The 22,206-nt window shown below is 56.3% G+C and overlaps 2 protein-coding genes across 2 annotated transcripts; one reads left to right on the top strand and one right to left on the bottom strand.

The window, feature by feature from the left end:
• Positions 1–430: 430 nt before the first annotated feature.
• Positions 431–2,160, bottom strand: LOC133362282 (BTB/POZ domain-containing protein KCTD6-like). The gene is made up of 2 exons (XM_061581210.1): positions 2,129–2,160; positions 431–1,176 (listed from the first exon to the last, which is right to left on the bottom strand). Exon 2 carries the CDS (start codon positions 1,139–1,141, stop codon positions 431–433), a length of 711 nt encoding a protein of 236 aa, XP_061437194.1. The 5' UTR covers positions 1,142–1,176; positions 2,129–2,160.
• A 409-nt stretch (positions 2,161–2,569) lies between these two features.
• Positions 2,570–20,387, top strand: LOC133362284 (neuronal cell adhesion molecule-like). The gene is made up of 13 exons (XM_061581213.1): positions 2,570–2,615; positions 6,762–6,890; positions 7,100–7,205; positions 7,472–7,680; positions 8,142–8,264; positions 9,647–9,814; positions 12,502–12,610; positions 15,073–15,257; positions 15,956–16,090; positions 18,978–19,118; positions 19,603–19,714; positions 19,890–20,010; positions 20,247–20,387. Exons 2-13 carry the CDS (start codon positions 6,803–6,805, stop codon positions 20,385–20,387), a joined length of 1,638 nt encoding a protein of 545 aa, XP_061437197.1. The 5' UTR covers positions 2,570–2,615; positions 6,762–6,802.
• The last annotated feature ends 1,819 nt before the right edge of the window (positions 20,388–22,206 follow it).

Below are 22,206 nucleotides of genomic sequence, written 5' to 3' on the forward strand. Positions count from 1 at the left end.
ATATAACCTCTCATCCCAAATACACGAAACACACCACTTCGAATCCTCTTGTACCAGCTCTTCCTGCCCTATGCCAGTCTGATTATGCGCTCGCTGAAAATCGTGGGCTACGAGGCTACAACTGGATGTCACGAAATAAAGATCCCCCAATAGTCATACACCGCTGGGGTACGTGTTGTTAGCGGTCACAAGAGGGTCTAGTTATATCAGCCCATCGGGGCCTGCCATGAAAACCCGGCGTCCATGTTCATTGCTCAAGGACGAGACATTGTGCCCACGGGAAGGTGTTTTGGTAAAAAAGTAGGAGCGATGGGCGACGTGCAACGTTTATAATTTCACGGCATACGCTCACTGGTTCGAGTCCCGACATCTAAACTCACAGGAGGTGCAAAGGGGACAAGGTGGTGGAAAATGCACCAGGCCACGACGATCAATCGTCGGTCTTCCGCGCCAGGCGGCAAAAGCTCCAGTTGTGCTCGACTGTCTCCTCATTGGCACGCTCACTCATGTGGTGCACGCGGGAGCATCTCAGAGAAAACCCCTGGCGTGCAATGTACTCCCACAGGTGCACGCGCAGCGACACTTCTTGCGTATAATCACACGGCCCAAACGTGAAAGACATTTGCGTGTCACGCGTATCCATCATGTGCTTGTTCCAGCGCGTGAAGTTTCCAGCGATACTCTGGAGCAGTGCAAACACCTTGGTTGTGATGGTGAGCTGTGTAATGATCACCGTCACTGGGTTCGAGTACTTGCTTAGCTTGCGAGTGCTTGCCAGCTCCACTGTCTCCTCGTAAGTATCCAACGCGTAAAGGGGCTTTGGCTCATTGAGGCATTGAATGAGCGGCTCTATTTGATAAAAGTCCTTTCGTAGGAGATCAATCTCCTTGAAGTCCTGCGGGAGGGTGAGTTCTGAAGTGCGCAGGAAGTTGAGCACGTAGCGGAAGAGCGGCCCGTCGCGGTCGATGAAGTAGTGTCCCTGCGCGTCTCTCGCCGTTGGCAGGTCCCCGCTGAACATGGCGCCCAGCATGGAATCCGAGTAGCGCGTGAGCGTGGCGCGCGACGTGCTGTAAAGGTGTCCGCCCACGTTCAGCGTCACAGGCTCCGACATTATTATGATGATGATGATGATGTCTCCCATGGCTCCTCATCTTCACCGCGAGATGCAGATGGGCACTGGGCTGGTTGGAAAAACAAAATGTATTTTAAGCATGAAAATCATCAGGCCCAAAGCAAATATTGGCAGGTACTTCATCATCATCACAATCCGTGAGCAGATAGCCCGTAGGTGTCCACTGAGCATTTCGTAATTTGTTTCCACTTTCCTCTATCTTGTGCCAATATGCTTAAGTAGTGCCACATCTTTTTGGCACATAGCTATTTGAATAACACACCAATACAGTGAGCCATTTGCGTTTTGCTGGAATCTGATAAAAAGTCATTTCTGCATTTCGTGGCATGAATTACTTTGAAAAAAGTGTTGGGTATTGCCGCACAACTACTGCTTGAACATTCACATCGCCACGCGAATCACGCCTTGTGGGACTTGAAATAAATGCTGCATTGGACACGCCATACCGCGCAAACCATACCAGTGTGCAGCCATCACAGACAAGATTCTCCATGCCACACCTTGTTTGAAAGACAGGACGGAATCCAGTCTGGGATGCTTATTTCACAAAAATTACACAATGTGTGGTCATTTGTAATTCAACGTTGAAGACAATGTCTCGGCCAATACGTGAAAAGAGTCTGCAGTTTGTAAAATGTGGTTCCTTGAAACTTGTAGATTTGAAGCTTTCGTGACTGCAAGGATTCATACTCTTAGTTCTTTCGGTAAAGTCACGTAGGTAAAAAATGAAATTAAAATTAATAAAAAAATAATAAAATAAAAATCACGACGTTTCGGAGGCAACACAAGCTTCCGTCTTCAGGTGGAACTGATACAGATTTTTTGCTGTGACAGTTTCACCTGAAGACGGAAGCTTGTGTTGCCTCCGAAACGTGATTTCTTTTTATTAATTTTAATTTCATTTTTTACCTACACGGTGACTTTACCGAAAGAACTGAGAGTAAGGTTCCTTGAAACGCAACACAATCGTCGCGAGCGTTGCTCTGGAGAACGTACCAACCATTATCACGCAGCAGACACCACACACGGCCTCTCCTTCCCACGGCGTGACCCCTTCACATCGTCAGCACGCGTCTCACGCGCACACAGCGCCCCGAACCAGCCACGCCGGTGCAACTTGTGCGGGCGCATCGGCGATTCAACCACAAGTTAAATCGACGGTAAATCCTTTCTCGTCGGCGGTCAGCTTTACTTGAGCTAATTAAACACATTGTCCTGCGGAGGGAGCTGCTAGGAACGTCGGGTTGCTCGGTCAATGGCCTGCAGGGTCAACGGCGGCGTGGTGTATTCCGCAGACGTCACGTGACGCCCCCCCCCGCCCCCGCTTGTGTCACGTGCCGGCAGACGTCACGTGACGCCCCCCCCCCCCCCGCTTGTGTCACGTGCCGGCAGACGTCACGTGACCCCCCCCCCCCCCCCGCTTGTGTCACGTGCCGGCAGAAGTCACGTGCGCTGCTGCTGCTACTCGCTCACAGCACTGAAGGTGAAGTGGAAATTAAACATTTTATATTTCTATTTGTTACTTTTATTTAATGTTTTATTTTCTATACAGTATTTTTGTAACTTTTATTTACATTTTATTTTCTATACAGTATTATTTATATTTGTTACACCACAACACCGCACTGTACAGCATCGCCAAGCTTGGTGCGGCACTGTAAGCTGCACTGCGTACTGTACAGTGCGTTGTACACGATCGCTGTACTGTACACGACCCTCTCAAAATGCAAACTCGCCACCATCCCACCACCTCACTCACCCCACTCACCCACCATCCACCCCACTCACTCACCCCCCATCCACCCCACTCACCCACTCACTCACCCACCCACCATCCCACTCACCCCACTCACTCACCCACTCACCCACTCCACTCACCCACCATCCACCCCACTCACTCACCCCCCATCCACCCCACTCACCCACTCACCCACCCACCATCCCACTCACCTCACTCACTCACCCACTCACCCACTCCACTCACCCACCCACCATCCCACTCACCCCCCATCCACCCCACTCACCCACTCCACTCACTCACCCACTCACCCACTCACTCATCCACTCACTCACCCACTCATTCACTCACCCACCCCACTCACTCACCCACCCACCCACCATCCCACTCACTCACCCACCATCCACCCCACTCACCCCACTCACCCACCCCACTCACCCACTCACTCACCCACCCACCATCCCACTCACCCCACTCACTCACCCACCCCACTCACCCCACTCACTCACCCACCATCCACCCCACTCACTCACCCACCCACCCACCATCCCACTCACTCACCCACCATCCACCCCACTCACCCCACTCACCCACCCCACTCACCCACTCACTCACCCACCCACCATCCCACTCACCCCACTCACTCACCCACCCCACTCACCCCACTCACTCACCCACCATCCACCCCACTCACCCACTCACTCACTCACCCACCACCCCACTCACTCACCCACTCACCCACCATCCCACTCACCACACTCACCCACCCACCACCCCACTCACTCACCCACTCACCCCACTCACCCCCCATCCACCCCACTCACCCACTCACCCACTCCACTCACTCACCCACCATCCCACTCACCCCACTCACCCCACTCACCCACCCACCATCCCACTCACCCCCCATCCACCCCACTCACCCACCCACCCACTCACTCACCCACCCACCATCCACCCCACTCACTCACCCACTCCACTCACCCACCCACCATCCCACTCACCCCCCATCCACCCCACTCACCCACTCCACTCACTCACCCACTCATCCACTCACTCATCCACTCACTCACCCACTCATCCACTCACTCACCCACTCATTCACTCACCCACCCCACTCACCCACTCACTCACCCACTCACTCACTCCCCCACCCATCCACCAACTCACTCACCCACTAACCCACTCATTCACTCCACTCACTCACCCACTCACCCCCCATCCACCCCACTCACTCACCCACTCCACTCACTCACCCACCCACCATCCCACTCACTCACCCACTCACTCATTCACCCACCCATCCACTCACTCTCCCACTCATCCACCAACTCACCCACCCACCCACCCATTCACTCCACTCACTCACCCACCCACTCACCCCACTCACCCACTCACTCACCCACTCACCCACTCACTCACCCACCCGACTCATTCACCCACCCACCAACTCACTCACCCACTCACTCACTCACTTATTCACTCACCCCACTCACCCACTCACTCATTCACCCACCCATCCACTCACTCCCCCACCCATCCACCAACTCACCCACCCACCCACTCACCCACCCACCCACCCACTCACCCACTCACTCACCCACCCACTCACCCCACTCACCCACTCACTCACCCACTCCACTCACTCACTCACCCACCCACTCCACTCACTCACCCACCCGACTCATTCACCCACCCATCAACTCGCTCACTCACTCACTCACCCCACTCACCCACTCACTCACTCCCCCACCCATTCACCAACTCACTCACCCACCCACCCACTCACTCACTCATTCACTCCACTCACTCACCCACTCACCCACCCACCATCCCAATCACTCACTCACCCCACTCACTCACCCCACTCACTCACCCCACTCACCCAACTCACCCACCCCACTCACTCACCCCACTCACCCCACTCACCCCACTCACCCCACTCACCCACTCACTCACTCACTCACCCCACTCACCCACCCCACTCACCCCATTCACTCACTCCACTCACTCACCCACCCCCCATCCACCCCACTCACTCACCCCACTCACTCACCCACCCACCCACTCACTCACCCCACTCACCCACTCACTCACTCCCCCACCCAACAACTCAATCACACACCCACCCACTCCCTCATTCACTCCACTCACTCACCCACTCGCTCACTTATTCACTCACTCTCTCCACTTACTCTCTACTCACTCACTCCACTCACTCACCCACTCACTCACCCACTCACTCACTCACCCACCCCACCTACTCACCCACCCAGCCAGCCCACTCACCCACTCACTCACTCACCCACTCACGTACTCACTCACCCACTCACTCACCCACTCACTCACCCCCCACTCACCCACTGCTGGCGACCTACAAGATGGATAATTACAGGCAAGGACATTTTAAATTAAAACTTTCGTGACTGCAGGAATTCATATGCTATGGTTCTTTCGGTAAAGTCACGTAGATAGAAATAAAAATACAAACGATCGCAACACGAGCGTATGACGACCGTTTGTGTTGCGATCGAAGCGTCGTGATATTTTTTATCGCTTTTTTTCTATCTACGTGACTTTACTGAAAGATACTCTTTGGTATAAAGTTTCTACCCACGTGACTTTACCGAAAGAATCAAAGAGTATGGATCATTGCAGTCACGAAAGCTTCAAATCAAGATTTCTCTGAAGAACCATAAAATACAGGCAAGGACCCTATCAGAAATGGGTCCTGTAACCAAAGGCAACATCGCCTCCTGCCGGCAGATACATATTTAGGTTGACCTATGGATGAACTCTCTCGTGAAGCCTTGAGGCATTGAAGACTTCACGAACTACGTGATCGAAATAGATGTTAAATCATGTGCGAACCAGAGGACATCCCTGTCGCACCCCAAGGTGTACAGAGAAAGGCTCCGACTCCCGGCCACGTAGTTTTACTAGGGCCCGCTCACCATCATGAAGGTCCTTAATGATGATGAGCAGAGAGTCAGGGACTCTGAAAGCACAAAGAACAACCCAGAGGCCAGGCCTACTGATTGTATCATAGGCCTTGACTAGGTTGATCAAGCAGAGATGTAGGTGTTTTTGGAATTCCCTACACCTCTGCTGTAGCAGACGGACAGAAAATATGGCATCTGTGCAGGACCACCCTTTCCTGAAACCACATTGGGGCTCCGCAAGCCTCTCCTCAGCGTGCCTAGCAAGGCGATGTTGAATAATCCTTGCCAGGACCTTTCCCGGCACACTGAGGAGTGAGATGCCCCTGTAGTTGTTACAGTCTGTGCGGTCCCCCTTCTTAAAGAGGGGGACCACCAGGGCATCCTTCCAATCCTGCGGAACCCGTCCAGCGGTCCAGACTATTGTTATGATGTCATATAGGGCAGTCTGTGCACAAACGCCACCCTCCCTCAGCATTTCGCTTGGGAGATCATCTCTGCCCGGTGCCTTTCCTGGTCTCAGACTCCGGATCGCCTTCAGTACTTCCTCAACAGATGGCACCTCAGCCAGCCACTCACAGGGGGTGACTACTTCCAATAGTTGAGGCACCGCAGCTTCAGCAGAGTCATCCACACTTTACGTGGCAAGATCAAACACTGGTTAGTTTATTAGTATATATATTTAAGTGATTTGTTTACTCTTCCTGTGCTCTGCCCTCACATCGTGTTTGTTGTTATTGTGATGTTCTGACCCAGTGCCCCAGCTGGACATCTGTGCAAGAGAACTTCATAGCTCTTTAGATTCCTCCTCCTGCAGTCTTAATACATATCATTCCCACTGCTCCACCTCCTCCTGCTCTCCCCCCCTCCTCCTGCTACCTCCCCCCTCCCCTCCTGCTCCCTCCCTTCTACCCCCTCCTCCTGTTCCCTCCCTCCTGCTCCCTCCTCCTAGCCAAGTGAAGGAAGCCCCCGGTCCGACCGTCCGCTCCTCCGATGGGCGCCCTCCCCACGGCACGCTTCGTGGCGCTGATATTGGCCGTGCTGGGCGCCCGTCACCACCCCCTCGGCCTGTCCCTTGGCCGTGAGTAGCCAACTGCAGTCTCACGTTCAGGTGGTCAAGGCCGTGACGACGTCTCCTCCGTGCTTCTTGATCGTCGCGTCGTCACGAGTCGGATGAGCGCGGTCGCTACACTCCTACCGGAGGGTTTCACGTGTTTCCATTCGTGCTCCGGGTCTCTCCCGCGTCTGTCGCCGCGGCCACGCTTCTGTTAACCCGTCGATCTCTTGCAGACACTCACCCTCCGACCATCAGGCGCCACTCGCCGTTGAATTACATCGTGGAGCCGCAGGACGACATTGTGATGGAGTGTGAGGCTGAAGGAAACCCAACGCCCAAGTACGCTCCCTCTCCTCCCTCCCTCTCCTCCCTCCCTCCCTCTCCTCCCTCCCTCCCTCCCTCCCTCTTGAACCTCCCTCCCTCTCCTCCCTCCTCTCCCTCCCTCTTGACCCTCCCTCCCTCCCTCCCTCTTGACTCTCCCCTCCCTCCCCTCCCTCCCTCTCCTCCCTCCCTCCCTCCCTCCCTCCCCTCCGACCCTCCCTCCCTCCCCTCCCACCCTCCCTCCCTCCCCTCCTCCCCTCCCTCCCCTCCCATCTGCGCGTCAGGTTCCAGTGGAGTAAAGACGGCCGGCGCTTTGACCCCGACTGTGACCCCCACGTGAGGCAGCGTGGCAACGGCTCCGGCACGTTCACCGTGGACACGGCGTCCGTGGGCAGCGGCTACGCCGTGGAGGCCTACGAGGGGGTCTACCGCTGCGCGGCGGAGAACCGCGACGGCACGGCGCTGAGCGCCAACATCACCGTGCGGCTGGCGCGTGAGTAGCGGCGTGCGCCGCGGTGCCGGCCTCGCTACGGCGCTACTCGCTACGGCGCTACTCGCTAGCGGCACTACTCGCTAGCGGCGCTACTCGCCCCGACGGTCTGTTAAGGCGACACGGGGGGGGGGGGGGGTCTTTGTTCCTTCCCAAAGGTGGGGGAAGGGAGGCGTGGCCTGGGACGGGGATATCAGCGTGGTGTGAACACAGAGCGAGGGCTGTTGAACTCCGAAGTGAAGACGACATCATCGGTCCTCAAGTCCCGGGTCGTCGTCCTGGGCCAGGCAGCCCGCAGCCTGCCTGGTCCCCTCTGTGTCGTGTCCCAGAGTGTTAGCGAGTTGAGGAAGGTGGTCACCACCTCATGTACGTTGTTATATCTCTCACCGTTAATACATAGTGTTGCCCCCAAGCTGCGTGTGTGTGTGTGCACCCAATTGGAACCCACCGCACTTGTGCCGCAGGTGTCCCGGTGTGGCCCCGCGAGAACCCGATGCCCGTCACGGCCACGGAGGGCTCTCCGGCCGCGCTGCGCTGCCACCCTCCCCGCGGCTTCCCCCCTCCCGACGTCTTCTGGCTGGACGGCTGTGAGTACCACGGTGGCTGGGAGATGTTGACTACCTCGCCTGGTAGGCAGGAGGTCTGTGTCTCTCTCTTTCATCATCACCACGGTGGCCAGGAGATGTTGACTACCTCGCCTGGTAGACAGGAGGTCTGTGTCTCTCTCTTTCATCATCACCACGCTGGCTGGGAGATGTTGACTACCTCGCCTGGTAGACAGGAGGTCTGTGTCTCTCTCTCACCATCGTCACCACGCTGGCTGGGAGATGTTGACTACCTCGCCTGGTAGACAGGAGGTCTGTGTCTCTCTCTTTCATCATCACCACGGTGGCTAGGAGATGTTGACTACCTCGCCTGGTCGACAGGAGGTCTGTGTCTCTCTCTCACCATCGTCACCACGCTGGCTGGGAGATGTTGACTACCTCGCCTGGTAGACAGGAGGTCTGTGTCTCTCTCTTTCATCATCACCACGGTGGCTAGGAGATGTTGACTACCTCGCCTGGTGTGCAGGAGGTCTGTGTCTCTCTCTCATCGTCATCATCACGGTGGCTAGGAGATGTTGACTACCTCGCCTGGTGTGCAGGAGGTCTGTGTCTCTCTCTCATCGTCATCATCACGGTGGCTAGGAGATGTTGACTACCTCGCCTGGTGTGCAGGAGGTCTGTGTCTCTCTCTCATCGTCATCATCACGGTGGCTAGGAGATGTTGACTACCTCGCCTGGTGTGCAGGAGGTCGTGGGTTCGATCCCCGACCCTGACGACGCCTGCTGCCGCTGTATATTTGGAGTCTGCGTGTCTCTCTCACCATCGTCATCATCACGGTGGCTAGGAGATGTTGACTACCTCTCCTGGTGTGCAGGTCTTGTTCCTCTCTCCTACGGATGCTGATGTAGATGCAGAGACAACGACTAGAATGTCACATGCCGGGGGTCAGCGAGGCAAGCGAGAAGTGGAGTGCATCGTGCCGTGATGTCTCCTTCCAGATTTGTGAATCGGGGGGCAAAGCGTCGTTACACGTTGTACAGTCTCTCTTCTGCTGCCATGACTTGTGATGATGATGCTGATGATTATGATGCTGATGGTGACGATGTTGATGATGATGCTGCTGCTGATGATGACGATGATACTGATGACGATGCTGATGATGATGCTGCTGATGATGATGATGCTGATGATGCTGCTGCTGATGATAATGATGATGCTGATGATGATGATGCTGACGACGATGATGCTGATGATGACGACGATGATGCTGATGATGACGATGATGCGGGTTTCGCGGTGGACATCTGTGACTAGGAATTTTCATGGCTCATCGGATTCCTGCTCCCGCAGTCTTAAAGATTCTGATTCCGATCCCCTTTCACCCCTCACCCCCCCCCCCCCTGTGGTGGTGCTGGCGCTGCAGCCATGCAGAGAGTGCGGCTGGATGCCCGAGTATCCCAGGGCCTGCAAGGAGACCTCCACTTCGCCAACGCGCTCCGCGGAGATGTGGACTACTACGTGTGCTGCACCCGCCACCCACGCAGCGGCATCGTGCAGCAGAAGAAGCCGATTCGTCTGATCGTCAAAGCCGGTGAGTGGCGGCGGTGATCGCTGGTGCCACGTGTGTGTGTGTACGTGTGTGTGTGTGTACGTGTGTGTGTGTGGCTACGTGTGTGCGTGTGTACGTGTGTGTGTCTGTGTACGTGTGTGCACGTGTGTGTGTGTGTGTGTACGTGTGTGTGTGTGGCTACGTGTGTGTGTGTACGTGTGTGTGTGTACGTGTGTGTGTACGTGTGTGTGTGTGTGTGTACGTGTGTGTGTGTGGCTACGTGTGTGTGTGTGTACGTGTGTGTGTGTGTGTACGTGTGTGCACGTGTGTGTGTGTACGTGTGTGTGTACGTGTGTGTGTGTGTGTGTGGCTACGTGTGTGTGTGTGTACGTGTGTGTGTGTACGTGTGTGTGTACGTGTGTGTGTGTACGTGTGTGCACGTGTGTGTGTGCACGTGTGTGTGTGTATGTGTGTACGTGTGTGTGTGTGTGTGTACGTGTGTGTGTACGTGTGTGCGTGTGTGTGTGTACGTGTGTGTGCGTGTGTACGTGTGTGTGTGTGTACGTGTGTGTGTGTACGTGTGTGTGTGTACGTGTGTGTGCGTGTACGTGTGTACGTGTGTATGTACGTGTGTGTGTGTGTGTACGTGTGTACGTGTGTGTGTACGTGTGTGTGTACGTGTGTGTGTGTACGTGTGTGTGTACGTGTGTGTGTGTACGTGTGTGTGTGTACGTGTGTGTGTGTACGCGTGTGTGTGTGTACGTGTGTGTGTGTACATGTGTGTGTGTACGTGTGTGCGTGTGTGTGTGTACGTGTGTGCGTGTGTGTGCGTACGTGTCTGTGTGTGCGTGTGTATGGGGAGCGGTAGTGTAGTGGTTAGCGCGCTGCACTACGGACCTGGCCACCCGAGTTCGATTCCCGCTCACGGCAAACACCAGTGATGATTATCTGGGCCTCCCCTAGGTCGACTCAGCCTCAAATGAGTACCTGGTGTGGTGTGTAAACATCGCCACTAGGGAGACAAAGGCGGTCGGGCGTGGTGCTGGCCACCCACCCCCTCGTGTACCGTTCCGGCCTTCATAGGTGATCGCTAACAGCACTTGCCCCTACAGTCTGTTAAGGCTACACGGGGGATCTTTGTTATCTTTGTGTGTACGTGTGTACGTGCGTGTACGTGTGTGTGTGTACATGTGTGTGTGCACTTGTTTCAGTCACAGGTTTGGTGAGCCCACGAGCTGCTAACCCCGAGTAGCCACGATGAGTCAAAACAAACGTCGCTGGAGATCTTCTTTGAAAAGGGAGAAAGACCCAATTGTGACCCCCCCCCCCACTCCGCCCGGTCCGTGAAAAAATTGTCTTCCACGAAACGGGTCCCTGGTGCCAAGAAGGTTGGGGACCGGTGCTCTAGACGATGAGAGTTGGGCCTGTCGCCACAATAGATGATCATCTTTGTGGGGGCATAAGTAACCTTGACCGCCACTCCTCGCCTCTGGTTGATGGGAAGGCGAGCTCAAAGTAGCCTGGGGCTTACGGCTTCCCACACCTCACCGCCACGCTCCCACACCCCCTTCAATTCTTTGCTCAGAAGATGAGCCACTCCCTGTTGTTTGTCAGTCTCCTGCCCTGAGTAGAGGGCTGTTTACCCCTCATGGTGGCAGGAGCCAGAGCCGGTCCACCGGACCTCCTGAATACCACGGAGATCCAGGTGGTATTTGTCCAGCTCCCGACAGAGGAGTGGCAGCCTCTCATCCGCAGTGAGCGTTCGAACATTCCACGTGACCACCCGCAGTGGCTTTTTGTTGTTTCTGGAGGAACCCCGAGGGTAAGGATTCAGTCTCCTGGCTCCGCCAAATGGGGTTTGGCCAGGAGACGTCATAGACGCCTGTGCCCCCGCTAGAATATGTTTTTATTGTTTTGTGCGAATTTATTGAAGGTGGAGGGGTGACCAGCCCCTCGCACCTGTCCAGAGCCCCCATTTGGCCGCTGTGGTGGTTACAAACGTGAGGGAAATGGTCGATTGATATTTGCCCTCCCCCCACGGCACTGCTGCCCACCACAGCGTTCTCATGCGGCACCGACGAGGAGGTAGGGGGTTGTTTTGCCGAACTTGACAAAGACCCCCCCCCGTATAGCTTCAACAGACTGTTGTTATGATAATTGGTTTTTTACCCTTCTATCTGGCAACAAAACTGACACATTTTTTTCCAAGGAGTCATGTTTGCATAGACCACAATACCTGCGGTCATAATGCAAACAAAAACATAACTCTGATAATGTGTGTGCACTGTCCTTGAAGTTGATTGGTCCACACCCGAGACAGCTTTCCTTAGAGCCTAGTCTCACATGGTGTTGGACCAGATGAGAGCTCGGGGTGAAGCATTTACACCATTGGAACCTCATTTGCCAGTAAAAAATATGATAATTGGTTTTTTACCCTTCTGACTGTTGTTAGCGAGCAGCTATGAAGGCCGACACGGCACACAAGGGGGTGGCCAACACCACGCCCGGCCGCCTTTGTCTCCCCGGTGGCGATGTTTACTACACAACGCGCCAGGCACTCATTTGAGGCTGATTCGACCTAGGGGAGGCCCAGGATCGGTTCAGCTAATCAAAGTGTTGTCTGTGAGCGAGAATCGAACTCGGGTCAGCGGAGTGGGAGCGCAGCGCGGTGCGAACCACGACACTGCCCACCCACCCACCCACTCCCCTACGCACGCACACACACACAGCTCATCCCTCGAAGAGACGTCCGGTTTTCGTGGAGCCTGGGGGTGAGACAAGCAGCAGACTGGTGCTTCAGGGAGACACGCTACTGCTGGGCTGCATCGTACAAGGGTTGTACGTACACACACAACAACAACAACCGCCATTCGCCACTAAGTGGCGGTGACGTCACCACGACGCTTGTGCCAGGCCATGTGCATGTTGAGGCCACGCGAAGTGTCGAACGCCCGCTGGCAGGAGGTCACGGGGCAGACCCAGCAGGTGCCAGGGGTCGACTGACTGAGATGACCGAGATGACTAGCTGATGCACCACCTGTGCCCCCTACTGTACCAACTTGCTGTGCTTTAGCCACCCGGCGCGCCGCTCGTTGTTGTGAGCGTCGCTCCTCCGCCCTCAGTTGTTGTTGGAGGGCGACTGCCTCCAACTGCCCAGTAGCGTCCTTCACGAGCCTCCTCCACTGAGGCCGATCTTGACACCGCTGGTACCAGTCATCGGCAAGTCCACTCAGCTCCACGTCCTCCTGTACCACATCACTCCATCTCTTCTCTAGCCCGTGCCGCGCCCGTTTAGCTCCCTCTATCCTGCCGAACAAAAGCTGTTTAGGCATACTCTTGAGTCTTTCTGTGTTGCGATCGAAACGTCGTGATTTTAAAAAAAAAATTCTATCTACGTGACTTTACCGACAGACACGAAAGCTGTTTAGGCATGCGGTATCTGGGCCAACGCAGCCGTGCCTGCCGGAGGAGCTCACCGATGGGACTTTGTCCAGATCTTGCAAGGATTTGTGAGCTCCTCACACAATCCAGCCTGGTTAAACCCAGGATGGATCGTAGGCAGGCCAGCCTAAATGTTTCTAACCGGCAAAGATGTTCCATTAGGGGGATCCAGGTTTTGCAAGCGTAGAGAAGGGAGGGAATGACCGTGGCTGAAAAGACCTGAAGCTTCGTGCGGAGTGACAGACCAGGTAGCTTCCACACAGCATTACGCAACCGATGAAAAGATATTGCCGCTCGACTGATTCGGAGTGAGACCTCTGCTGTTAAACCAGAGCCGGTCATGAGCACACTGCCCAGGTATGGGAAACTCTTCACTCTCTCCACAACTGCCCCATCACCAATTAGGAGTTGTGGGGGTGGAGTGCCCGATGGTACAAAATACCCAGGCAGGTGCTTAGTTTTGGTGGGTCTGATGGTAAGGCCCCACCTCTTAGTGGCAAGCTCCAGGTTCAGCAGCAGCGTCTCCAACTCTTCCTCTGAGTGAGCAGCAATTACCAGATCATCGGCATACATAACGCAGTTGACCAATAGGGCGCCATCCCTTGACCGCACCCGGGCATCGATCAGCCTCCCATTGTATCTGTACCAGATGTAAATTCCTCCGGTACAGCCATCGAAGGCTTCACGAACTACGTGGTCGAAATTGATGTTCAATAATGTGGGAGCCAGAGGACATCCCTGTCGCACAACAAGGTAAACAGGGAATGATTCCGACTCCCGGCCACGTAGTTTTACCCGGGCCCACTCGCCATCGTGAAGGTCCTTAATGATCGTGAGCAGAGGGTCACGCACGTGCACACACACGTACACACGTACACACACACGCACGTACACACACACGCACGTACACACACCACGTACACACACACGTACACACACGTACACACCACGTACACACACACGTACACACACGTACACACACACGCACGTACACACACACGTACACACACGTACACACACACGTACGTACACACACGTACACACACGTACACACACACGTACGTACACACACGTACACACACACGTACACACACACGCACGTACACACACACGTACACACACACGTACACACACACGCACGTACACACACACGTACACACACACGCACGTACACACACACGTACACACACGTACACACACACGTACGTACACACACATGTACACACACACGTACGCACACACGCACGTACACACACACGTACACACACGTACACACACACGTACGTACACACACACGTACACACACACGTACACACACGCACGTACACACGCACGTACACACGCACGTACACACACACGTACACACACACGTACGTACACACACACACCACACGACTATACACTTCACTACTGTACACTACACTGCTACGCACTACACTATACACTACACGGCATATTCCACGCCGGTTTCGCACGCACACCCACGGACGTGCGTGCGTGCGTGCATGCGAGCGCACGTGCGTGTGTCCACGTGCGTGCGTCCACGTGCGTGCGTGTGTGTGTGTGTGCCCGCGTGCGTGTGTGTGTGTGCCCCCGTGCGTGCGTGTGTGTGCGTGTGTGCGTGTGTGTGTGTGCGTGTGTGTGCGTGTGTGTGTGTGTGCCCCCGCGTGTCCACGTGCGTGTGTGTGTGCCCCCGCGTGTGTGTGTGTGCCCCCGCGTGCGTGTGTGTGTGTGTGTGTGCGTGTGTGTGTGTGCCCCCGCGTGTGTGTGTGTGCGTGTGTGTGTGTGCCCCCGCGTGTGTGTGCGTGTGTGTGTGTGTGTGTGCGTGTGTGTGTGTGTGCGTGTGTGTGTGCGCGCAGCCCCACGCCGCATCTCCGCTGGGCCAAGGTGGGCGGGGAGCTCCCGAGTGGCCGATTCACCTTCGGCGCCTTCAACCGGACGCTGGCGATCCACCACGCGCTGGCGGCCCACGCCGGCGCCTACCAGTGCCACGCCGCCAACAGCGAGGGCAGCGCCCGGCACACCGTCACCGTCACCGTGGAAGGTGACTCGGGGCCACGCAGCGGCGGGGAGCGGCGGCACGACGGTTAGCGAGCCCTGCGGCACAGCAGAGGTCGCAGCCGGGTACCCCCCGATACCCGTACCCTACCCGATACCCGGCTACCCGTACCCTACCCGATACCCGGCTACCCGTACCCTACCCGATACCCGTACCCTACCCGATACCCGGCTACCTGTACCCGATACCCGTACCCTACCGATACCCGGCTACCCGTACCCTACCCGATACCCGTACCCTACCGGATACCCGGCTACCCGTACCCTACCTGATACCCGTACCCTACCCAATACCCGGCTACCCGTACCCGGCCGGGTACGGGTAGGCCGTGAGTCACTTGTGAGTTTCCGTTTGTCACTCATTTCCCAACGTCTTGTCTCTTCTCACAATTCAAGTTCCTAGAATCAACCCACCCGCGCCTGCAACATGGCTTCATCCCAGAGGTCGTAACCGGGTACCCGATACCCGTACCCTACCCATACCCGGCTACCCGATGCCCGGACGGGTACGGGTACTCGTTTGCGACCCTGGTGCGGCCGGGTACGGGTAAGGAATCAAAACCCGTTTGCGACCTCTGCAGCCCAGGTCCCGGCGACGATTATCTCGACCGGTCACGGGCCTCTCCTAGGTCAACTCGACCTCAAACGAGTACCCCCCCTCCTCCCCCTGCTCCCCCCCTCCAGCCAAGCCGTACTGGATCACTCCGGAGCCAGAGGGGCGCTTCTACGCACCGTGGGACACGGTGAGGCTCGCCTGCCTCGCCGACGGAATCCCCAAACCGCTCGTCCGCTGGTTCTTCAACGGCGTCCCCATCAGCGGTGAGGCGCCTCCTCGCCCGCTCGTCCAAACCTACGCGCTCGCTCACACGCTCAGCCGCTCTCTCGTACGCTCACTCGCTCACACGCTCGCACGCTCGTAGCCTGAGAAGGGGTTTTCCCCTTTTTTCTGGCGACAAAACAGCTGTGTTGAGATGTTAAAACACCAAACTGAAACCTTTCACAAGAAATCGTGTCACTGCATTAACCACATATACTAGTGGTCAGGATGCAAACAATAAACATACTCTGATAGTATATCCCGAGGGGCCACTTTAGCTACCACTTGTGACAGGAGGTCATAGAAGGCATCTGACTCATCGACCTTGCCTGCAACCCTCCACGGATGTTCATCTTCGGTGGGGGCATATGTAACCATGACCACCACTCCTCGCCTCTGGTTGATGGGAAGGCGAGCCCAAAGTAGCCTGGGGCTTACAGCTTCCCACACCTCATCGCCACGCTCCCACGCCCCCCTCATTCTTTTTTCAGAAGAGCAGCCGCTCCCTGTTGTTTGGCAGTCTCCTGCCCCGAGTAGAGGACTGTCCACCCCTCATGGTGGCAGGAGCCAGAGCCGGTCCACCGGACCTCCTGAATACCACAGAGGTCCAGGCGGTACCATTCCAGCTCTCGACAGAGGAGTGGCAGCCTCTCCTCCGCAGTGAGCGTTCGAACATTCCACGTGGCCACCTGCAGTGGTTTTTTGTTGTTTCTGGAGGAGCCCAGAGGGTAAAGATTCAATCTCCTGGCTCCGCCAAATGGGGTTTGGCCAGGAGATAGTATGATGCATTGTCTTTCAAACTGATTGGTCCACACCAGAGGCAGCTTTCTCTGGTGTGGACCAATCAGTTTCTGTGAGTTTCACAGTTTCAAAGACAATGCATCATACTACTATCAGAGGATGTTTATTGCTTGCATTCTGACCACAAGTATTGTGGTTAATGCAGTGACATGATTCCTTGTGAAAGGTTTCAGTTTGGTGGTTTAACATCTCAACACAGCTGTTTTGTTGCCAGAAAAAAGGGGAAAACCCCTTCTCATATTTTGGTACTGGCAAAGGAGGTCCCATGATTTAGCCACTCACAGCCTATCACACTCACAGCCTATCACACGCCTACGCTCACTCACAGCCTATCACACGCTCACTCACAGCCTATCACACACCCACGCTCACTCACAGCCTATCTCACTCACAGCCTATCTCACTCACAGCCTATCACACGCCCACGCTCACTCACAGCCTATCTCACTCACAGCCTATCTCACTCACAGCCTATCTCACTCACAGCCTATCTCACTCACAGCCTATCACACACGCACGCTCACTCACAGCCTATCTCACTCACAGCCTATCTCACTCACAGCCTATCACACACGCACGCTCACTCACAGCCTATCTCACTCACAGCCTATCTCACTCACAGCCTATCACACACCCACGCTCACTCACAGCCTATCTCACTCACAGCCTATCTCACTCACAGCCTATCTCACTCACAGCCTATCACACACCCACACTCACTCACAGCCTATCTCACTCACAGCCTATCACACGCGCACGCTCACTCACAGCCTATCTCACTCACAGCCTATCACACACGCACGCTCACTCACAGCCTATCACACTCACAGCCTATCACACACCCACACTCACTCACAGCCTATCACACACGCTCACTCACAGCTGATTGCACACTTAGTCAACCAATCACAGAGCCTACCGAATTCAGCCAGATTGTGCCAAATTGTGATAATAATGCCAAATCACACCGCGCAATACCAAGTCGCAATACATTTTGCCAAATTCTTCTGATAATAATCGCGTCAAGACCCCGCACACCACATCACACCACAACACAACACCACCACACCACACCACCACACCACACCACACCACCACACCACCACACCACACCACCACACCACACCACCACACCACCACACACCACCACACCACCACACCACCACACCACACCACACCACCACACCACACCACACCACCACACCACACCACACCACCACACCACCACACCACACACAACACCACCACACCACACACCACCACACCACCACACCACCACACCACCACACCACCCACCACCACACACCACACCACCACACCACACCACACCACACCACCCACCACCACCACACCACCACACACACCACACCACCACCCACACCACACCCACCACACCACCACACCACCACACCACCACAACCACAACACCACCACACCACACCACCACACCACCACACCACACCACCACACCACCACCACCACACCACACCACCACCACACCACACCACACCACACCACACCACCACACCACCACACCACACACACCCACACCACCACACCACACACCACACCACCACACCACCACCACCACACCCACACCACCACACCACCCACACCACACCACACCACCACCACACCACACCACACCACCACCACACCACCACACCACCACACCACACCACCACACCACCACACCACACCACCACACACCACACCACCACACCACACCACCACACCACCACACCACCACACACCACCACACCACCACACCACACCACCACACCACCACCACCACACCACCCACACCCACACCACCACACCACCACCACCACACCACCACACACACACCACACCACACCACACCACACCACCACACCACACCACCACACCACCACACCACACCACACACCACCACACCACACACCACCACACCACCACCACCACCACCACACCACCACACCACCACACCACACCACCACACCACCACACCACCACACCACACCACCACCACACCACACCACAACACCACACCACACCACCACACCACACCGTGCCGTGCCGGGTGTGGTGTGGTGTGCGGTGGAGCAGAGGCCCCCGCGGTAGCCGGGCGGAGCGTGGACGGCGACTCCCTGACCCTGAGGCGGCTGCAGGAGGCCACCGGCGTGTACCAGTGCGAGGCCTCAAACCAACACGGCACCATCCTGGCCAACGCCTACGTCAAAGTGCCGGGTGAGCGGTGGGGGGGGGGGGGGGGGGTAGGGGTGGAGGAGGAGGGAGGAGGAGGGAGGAGGAGGGAGGAGAAGTATGGGGAGGAGGTGGGAGGATGGGGAGGAGGATGAGGATGAGGAGGGAGGAGGAGGAGGGGGAGGGGTATGGGGAGGGGGAGGGAGGGAGGGGGAGGGAGGAGGAGTATGAGGAGAAGGTGGGAGGAGGAGGGTGGAGGAGGAGGAGGGTGGAGGAGGTGGGAGGAGGAGGGTGGAGGAGGAGGAGGAGGAGGGAGGAAGAGGAGTATGGGGAGGTGGGGTGGAGGTGGGACATGGGAGGAGGGAGGAGGAGGAGGAGGTGGGAGGGAAGTGGGAGGATGAGGAGGAGGCCCGTGACTGGACAGGCGGCTGTAGGCTGCCCCCCTCTAGGCAGGGCACTTTGGACCGACTCCTCTGACGAACGACCCCTCCGGCCGGCTGTCTCTGCCCCCCCCCCCCCCCCCCCACAGCCGCACCTCCACAGCTGCTGTCGGAGCAGGACAGGCTGTACGAGGCGAGAGAGGGCTGGGAGGTGTACATGGAGTGTGCCGTGTTGGCGTGGCCGCCAGCCGACATCCTGTGGTGAGACGCAACGCTGCCCTGGCTGCCTCCTGCCCTGCACCTCGTGGTGGCACCCCGGTGTACCGTAGCACCCCGGTGTACCGTAGCACCCCGGTGTACCGTAGCACCCCGGTGTATCGTAGCACCCCGGTGTACCGTAGCACCCCGGTGTACCGTAGCACCCGGTGTACCGTAGCACCCCGGTGTATCGTAGCACCCCGGTGTACCGTAGCACCCCGGTGTACCGTAGCACCCCGGTGTACCGTAGCACCCCGGTGTACCGTAGCACCCCGGTGTACCGTAGCCCCCGGTGTACCGTAGCACCCCGGTGTACCGTAGCACCCCGGTGTACCGTAGCACCCCGGTGTACCGTAGCACCCCGGTGTACCGTAGCACCCGGTGTACCGTAGCACCCCGGTGTATCGTAGCACCCCGGTGTACCGTAGCACCCCGGTGTACCGTAGCACCCCGGTGTACCGTAGCACCCCGGTGTACCGTAGCACCCCGGTGTACCGTAGCACCCCGGTGTACCGTAGCCCCCGGTGTACCGTAGCACCCGGTGTATCGTAGCACCCCGGTGTACCGTAGCACCCCGGTGTACCGTAGCACCCCGGTGTACCGTAGCACCCCGGTGTACCGTAGCACCCCGGTGTACCGTAGCACCCCGGTGTACCGCAGCACCGGTGTACCGTAGCACCCCGGTGTACCGCAGCACCCGGTGTACCGTAGCACCCCGGTGTACCGCAGCACCCGGTGTACCGCAGCACCCCGGCTCTCGCATAACGTCCACGGTGCGGTCGTTTAGAGTGTGTTGATGGTCGACGATGCGACAGTCGAATCGTCTGGACGAGCTGTACATGCCATTGGAACCTCATTTGGCAGTAAAAACATGATCATTGGTTGTTTACCCTTCTATCTGGCAACAAAACTGACACCTTTTTACGAGGAGTCATGTTTGCATAGACCACAATACCTGCAGTCATAATGCTAGCAAAAAACATAACTCTGATAATACATACATTGTCAGAGTTGTGTTTTTTGTTTGCATTATGACTGCAGTGGTGAGTGAGTGGTGAGTGAGTGATTCTCACCTGCCTGGTCTTGCTCTCCGTACCAGGTGAGTGAGTGGTGAGTGAGTGGTGAGTGAGTGGTGATTGAGTGTATGAGTGAGTGGTAAGTGAGTGAGTTAGTGAGTGGTGAGTGAGTGAGTGTATGAGTGAGTGGTGAGTGAGTGAGTGTGTGAGAGAGTGAGTGATTCTCACCTGCCTGGTCTTGCTCTCCGTACCAGGTGAGTGAGTGGTGAGTGAGTGGTGAGTGAGTGAGTGTATGAGTGTATGAGTGAGTGGTGAGTGAGTGATTCTCACCTGTCTGGTCTTGCTCTCCGTACCAGGTGAGTGAGTGGTGAGTGAGTGAGTGTATGAGTGTATGAGTGTATGAGTGAGTGAGTGTATGAGTGAGTGGTGAGTGAGTGAGTGAGTGATTCTCACCTGCCTGGCCTTGCTCTCCGTACCAGGTGAGTGAGTGGTGAGTGAGTTGGTGAGTGAGTTGGTGAGTGAGTGAGTGGTGAGTGAGTGTGTGAGTGGTGAGTGAGTGAGTGAGTGGTGAGTGAGTGGTGAGTGAGTGGTGAGTGAGTGGTGAGTGAGTGAGTGGTGAGTGAGTGTGTGAGTGGTGAGTGAGTGAGTGGTGAGTGAGTGGTGAGTGAGTGGTGAGTGAGTTGGTGAGTGAGTGAGTGGTGAGTGAGTGAGTGTGTGAGTGAGTGAGTGAGTGGTGAGTGGTGAGTGAGTTGGTGAGTGAGTGAGTGGTGAGTGAGTGTGTGAGTGAGTGGTGAGTGAGTGGTGAGTGAGTGGTGAGTGAGTGAGTGAGTGTATGAGTGAGTGGTGAGTGAGTGAGTGAGTGGTTAGTGAGTGAGTGTATGAGTGTATGAGTGAGTGAGTGAGTGTGTGAGTGAGTGAGTGATTCTCACCTGCCTGGTCTTGCTCTCCGTACCAGGTGAGTGAGTGGTGAGTGAGTGAGTGGTGAGTGAGTGAGTGGTGAGTGAGTGAGTGGTGAGTGAGTGAGTGAGTGGTGAGTGAGTGAGTGGTGAGTGAGTGAGTGGTGAGTGAGTGGTGAGTGAGTGAGTGGTGAGTGAGTGAGTGGTGAGTGAGTGTGAGTGAGTGGTGAGTGAGTGGTGAGTGTTTCTCACTGCGGCGTTCAGTGCGGCGTTCACTGCGGCGTTCTCCGCGCCAACTCGCGGTGGGGTGTCTGAAGCTGGCTCGTGACCCGAGTTTGAGCTCTCGACTCAAAGCAAAGTATCGGCCGAGAGACGGCTCGTGTCTCGACACACTCGTTAGTGAGGACACTGGTAAGTGAAGGTACCACTGTATGTGGGCGGCTTCGTGAACGAATCTTTTGTCGATAGCCAGTGGGCTTGCAGAGAACCTTCGTCTTAGAGGAATCCATTTCGCGTGAGGCAGTTTGTGTGATTTGCCACTGAGCTACGGATGCCTCGGGCACTCTTAGTCGCGAGGACTGTA

This window comes from Lethenteron reissneri, unplaced genomic scaffold (assembly GCF_015708825.2).
Source record: "Lethenteron reissneri isolate LAM-NWPU_2019-01 unplaced genomic scaffold, ASM1570882v1 scaffold_1423, whole genome shotgun sequence".
NCBI classification, from domain to species: Eukaryota; Metazoa; Chordata; class Hyperoartia; order Petromyzontiformes; family Petromyzontidae; genus Lethenteron; species Lethenteron reissneri.

What these genes read in the sequence shown, in the direction of transcription:
- LOC133362282 (XM_061581210.1), bottom strand. Translation starts at nt 1,141, where the DNA reads ATGGGAGACATCATCATCATCATCATAATAATGTCGGAGCCTGTGACG.
- LOC133362284 (XM_061581213.1), top strand. Translation starts at nt 6,803, where the DNA reads ATGGGCGCCCTCCCCACGGCACGCTTCGTGGCGCTGATATTGGCCGTG. An exon ending in GGCTGCATCGTACAAGGGTT is followed by an intron (nt 12,611 to 15,072) that starts GTACGTACACAC and finishes GTGTGCGCGCAG; the next exon opens with CCCCACGCCGCATCTCCGCT. An exon ending in CCGCCAGCCGACATCCTGTG is followed by an intron (nt 19,715 to 19,889) that starts GTGAGACGCAAC and finishes GGTGTACCGTAG; the next exon opens with CACCCCGGTGTATCGTAGCA.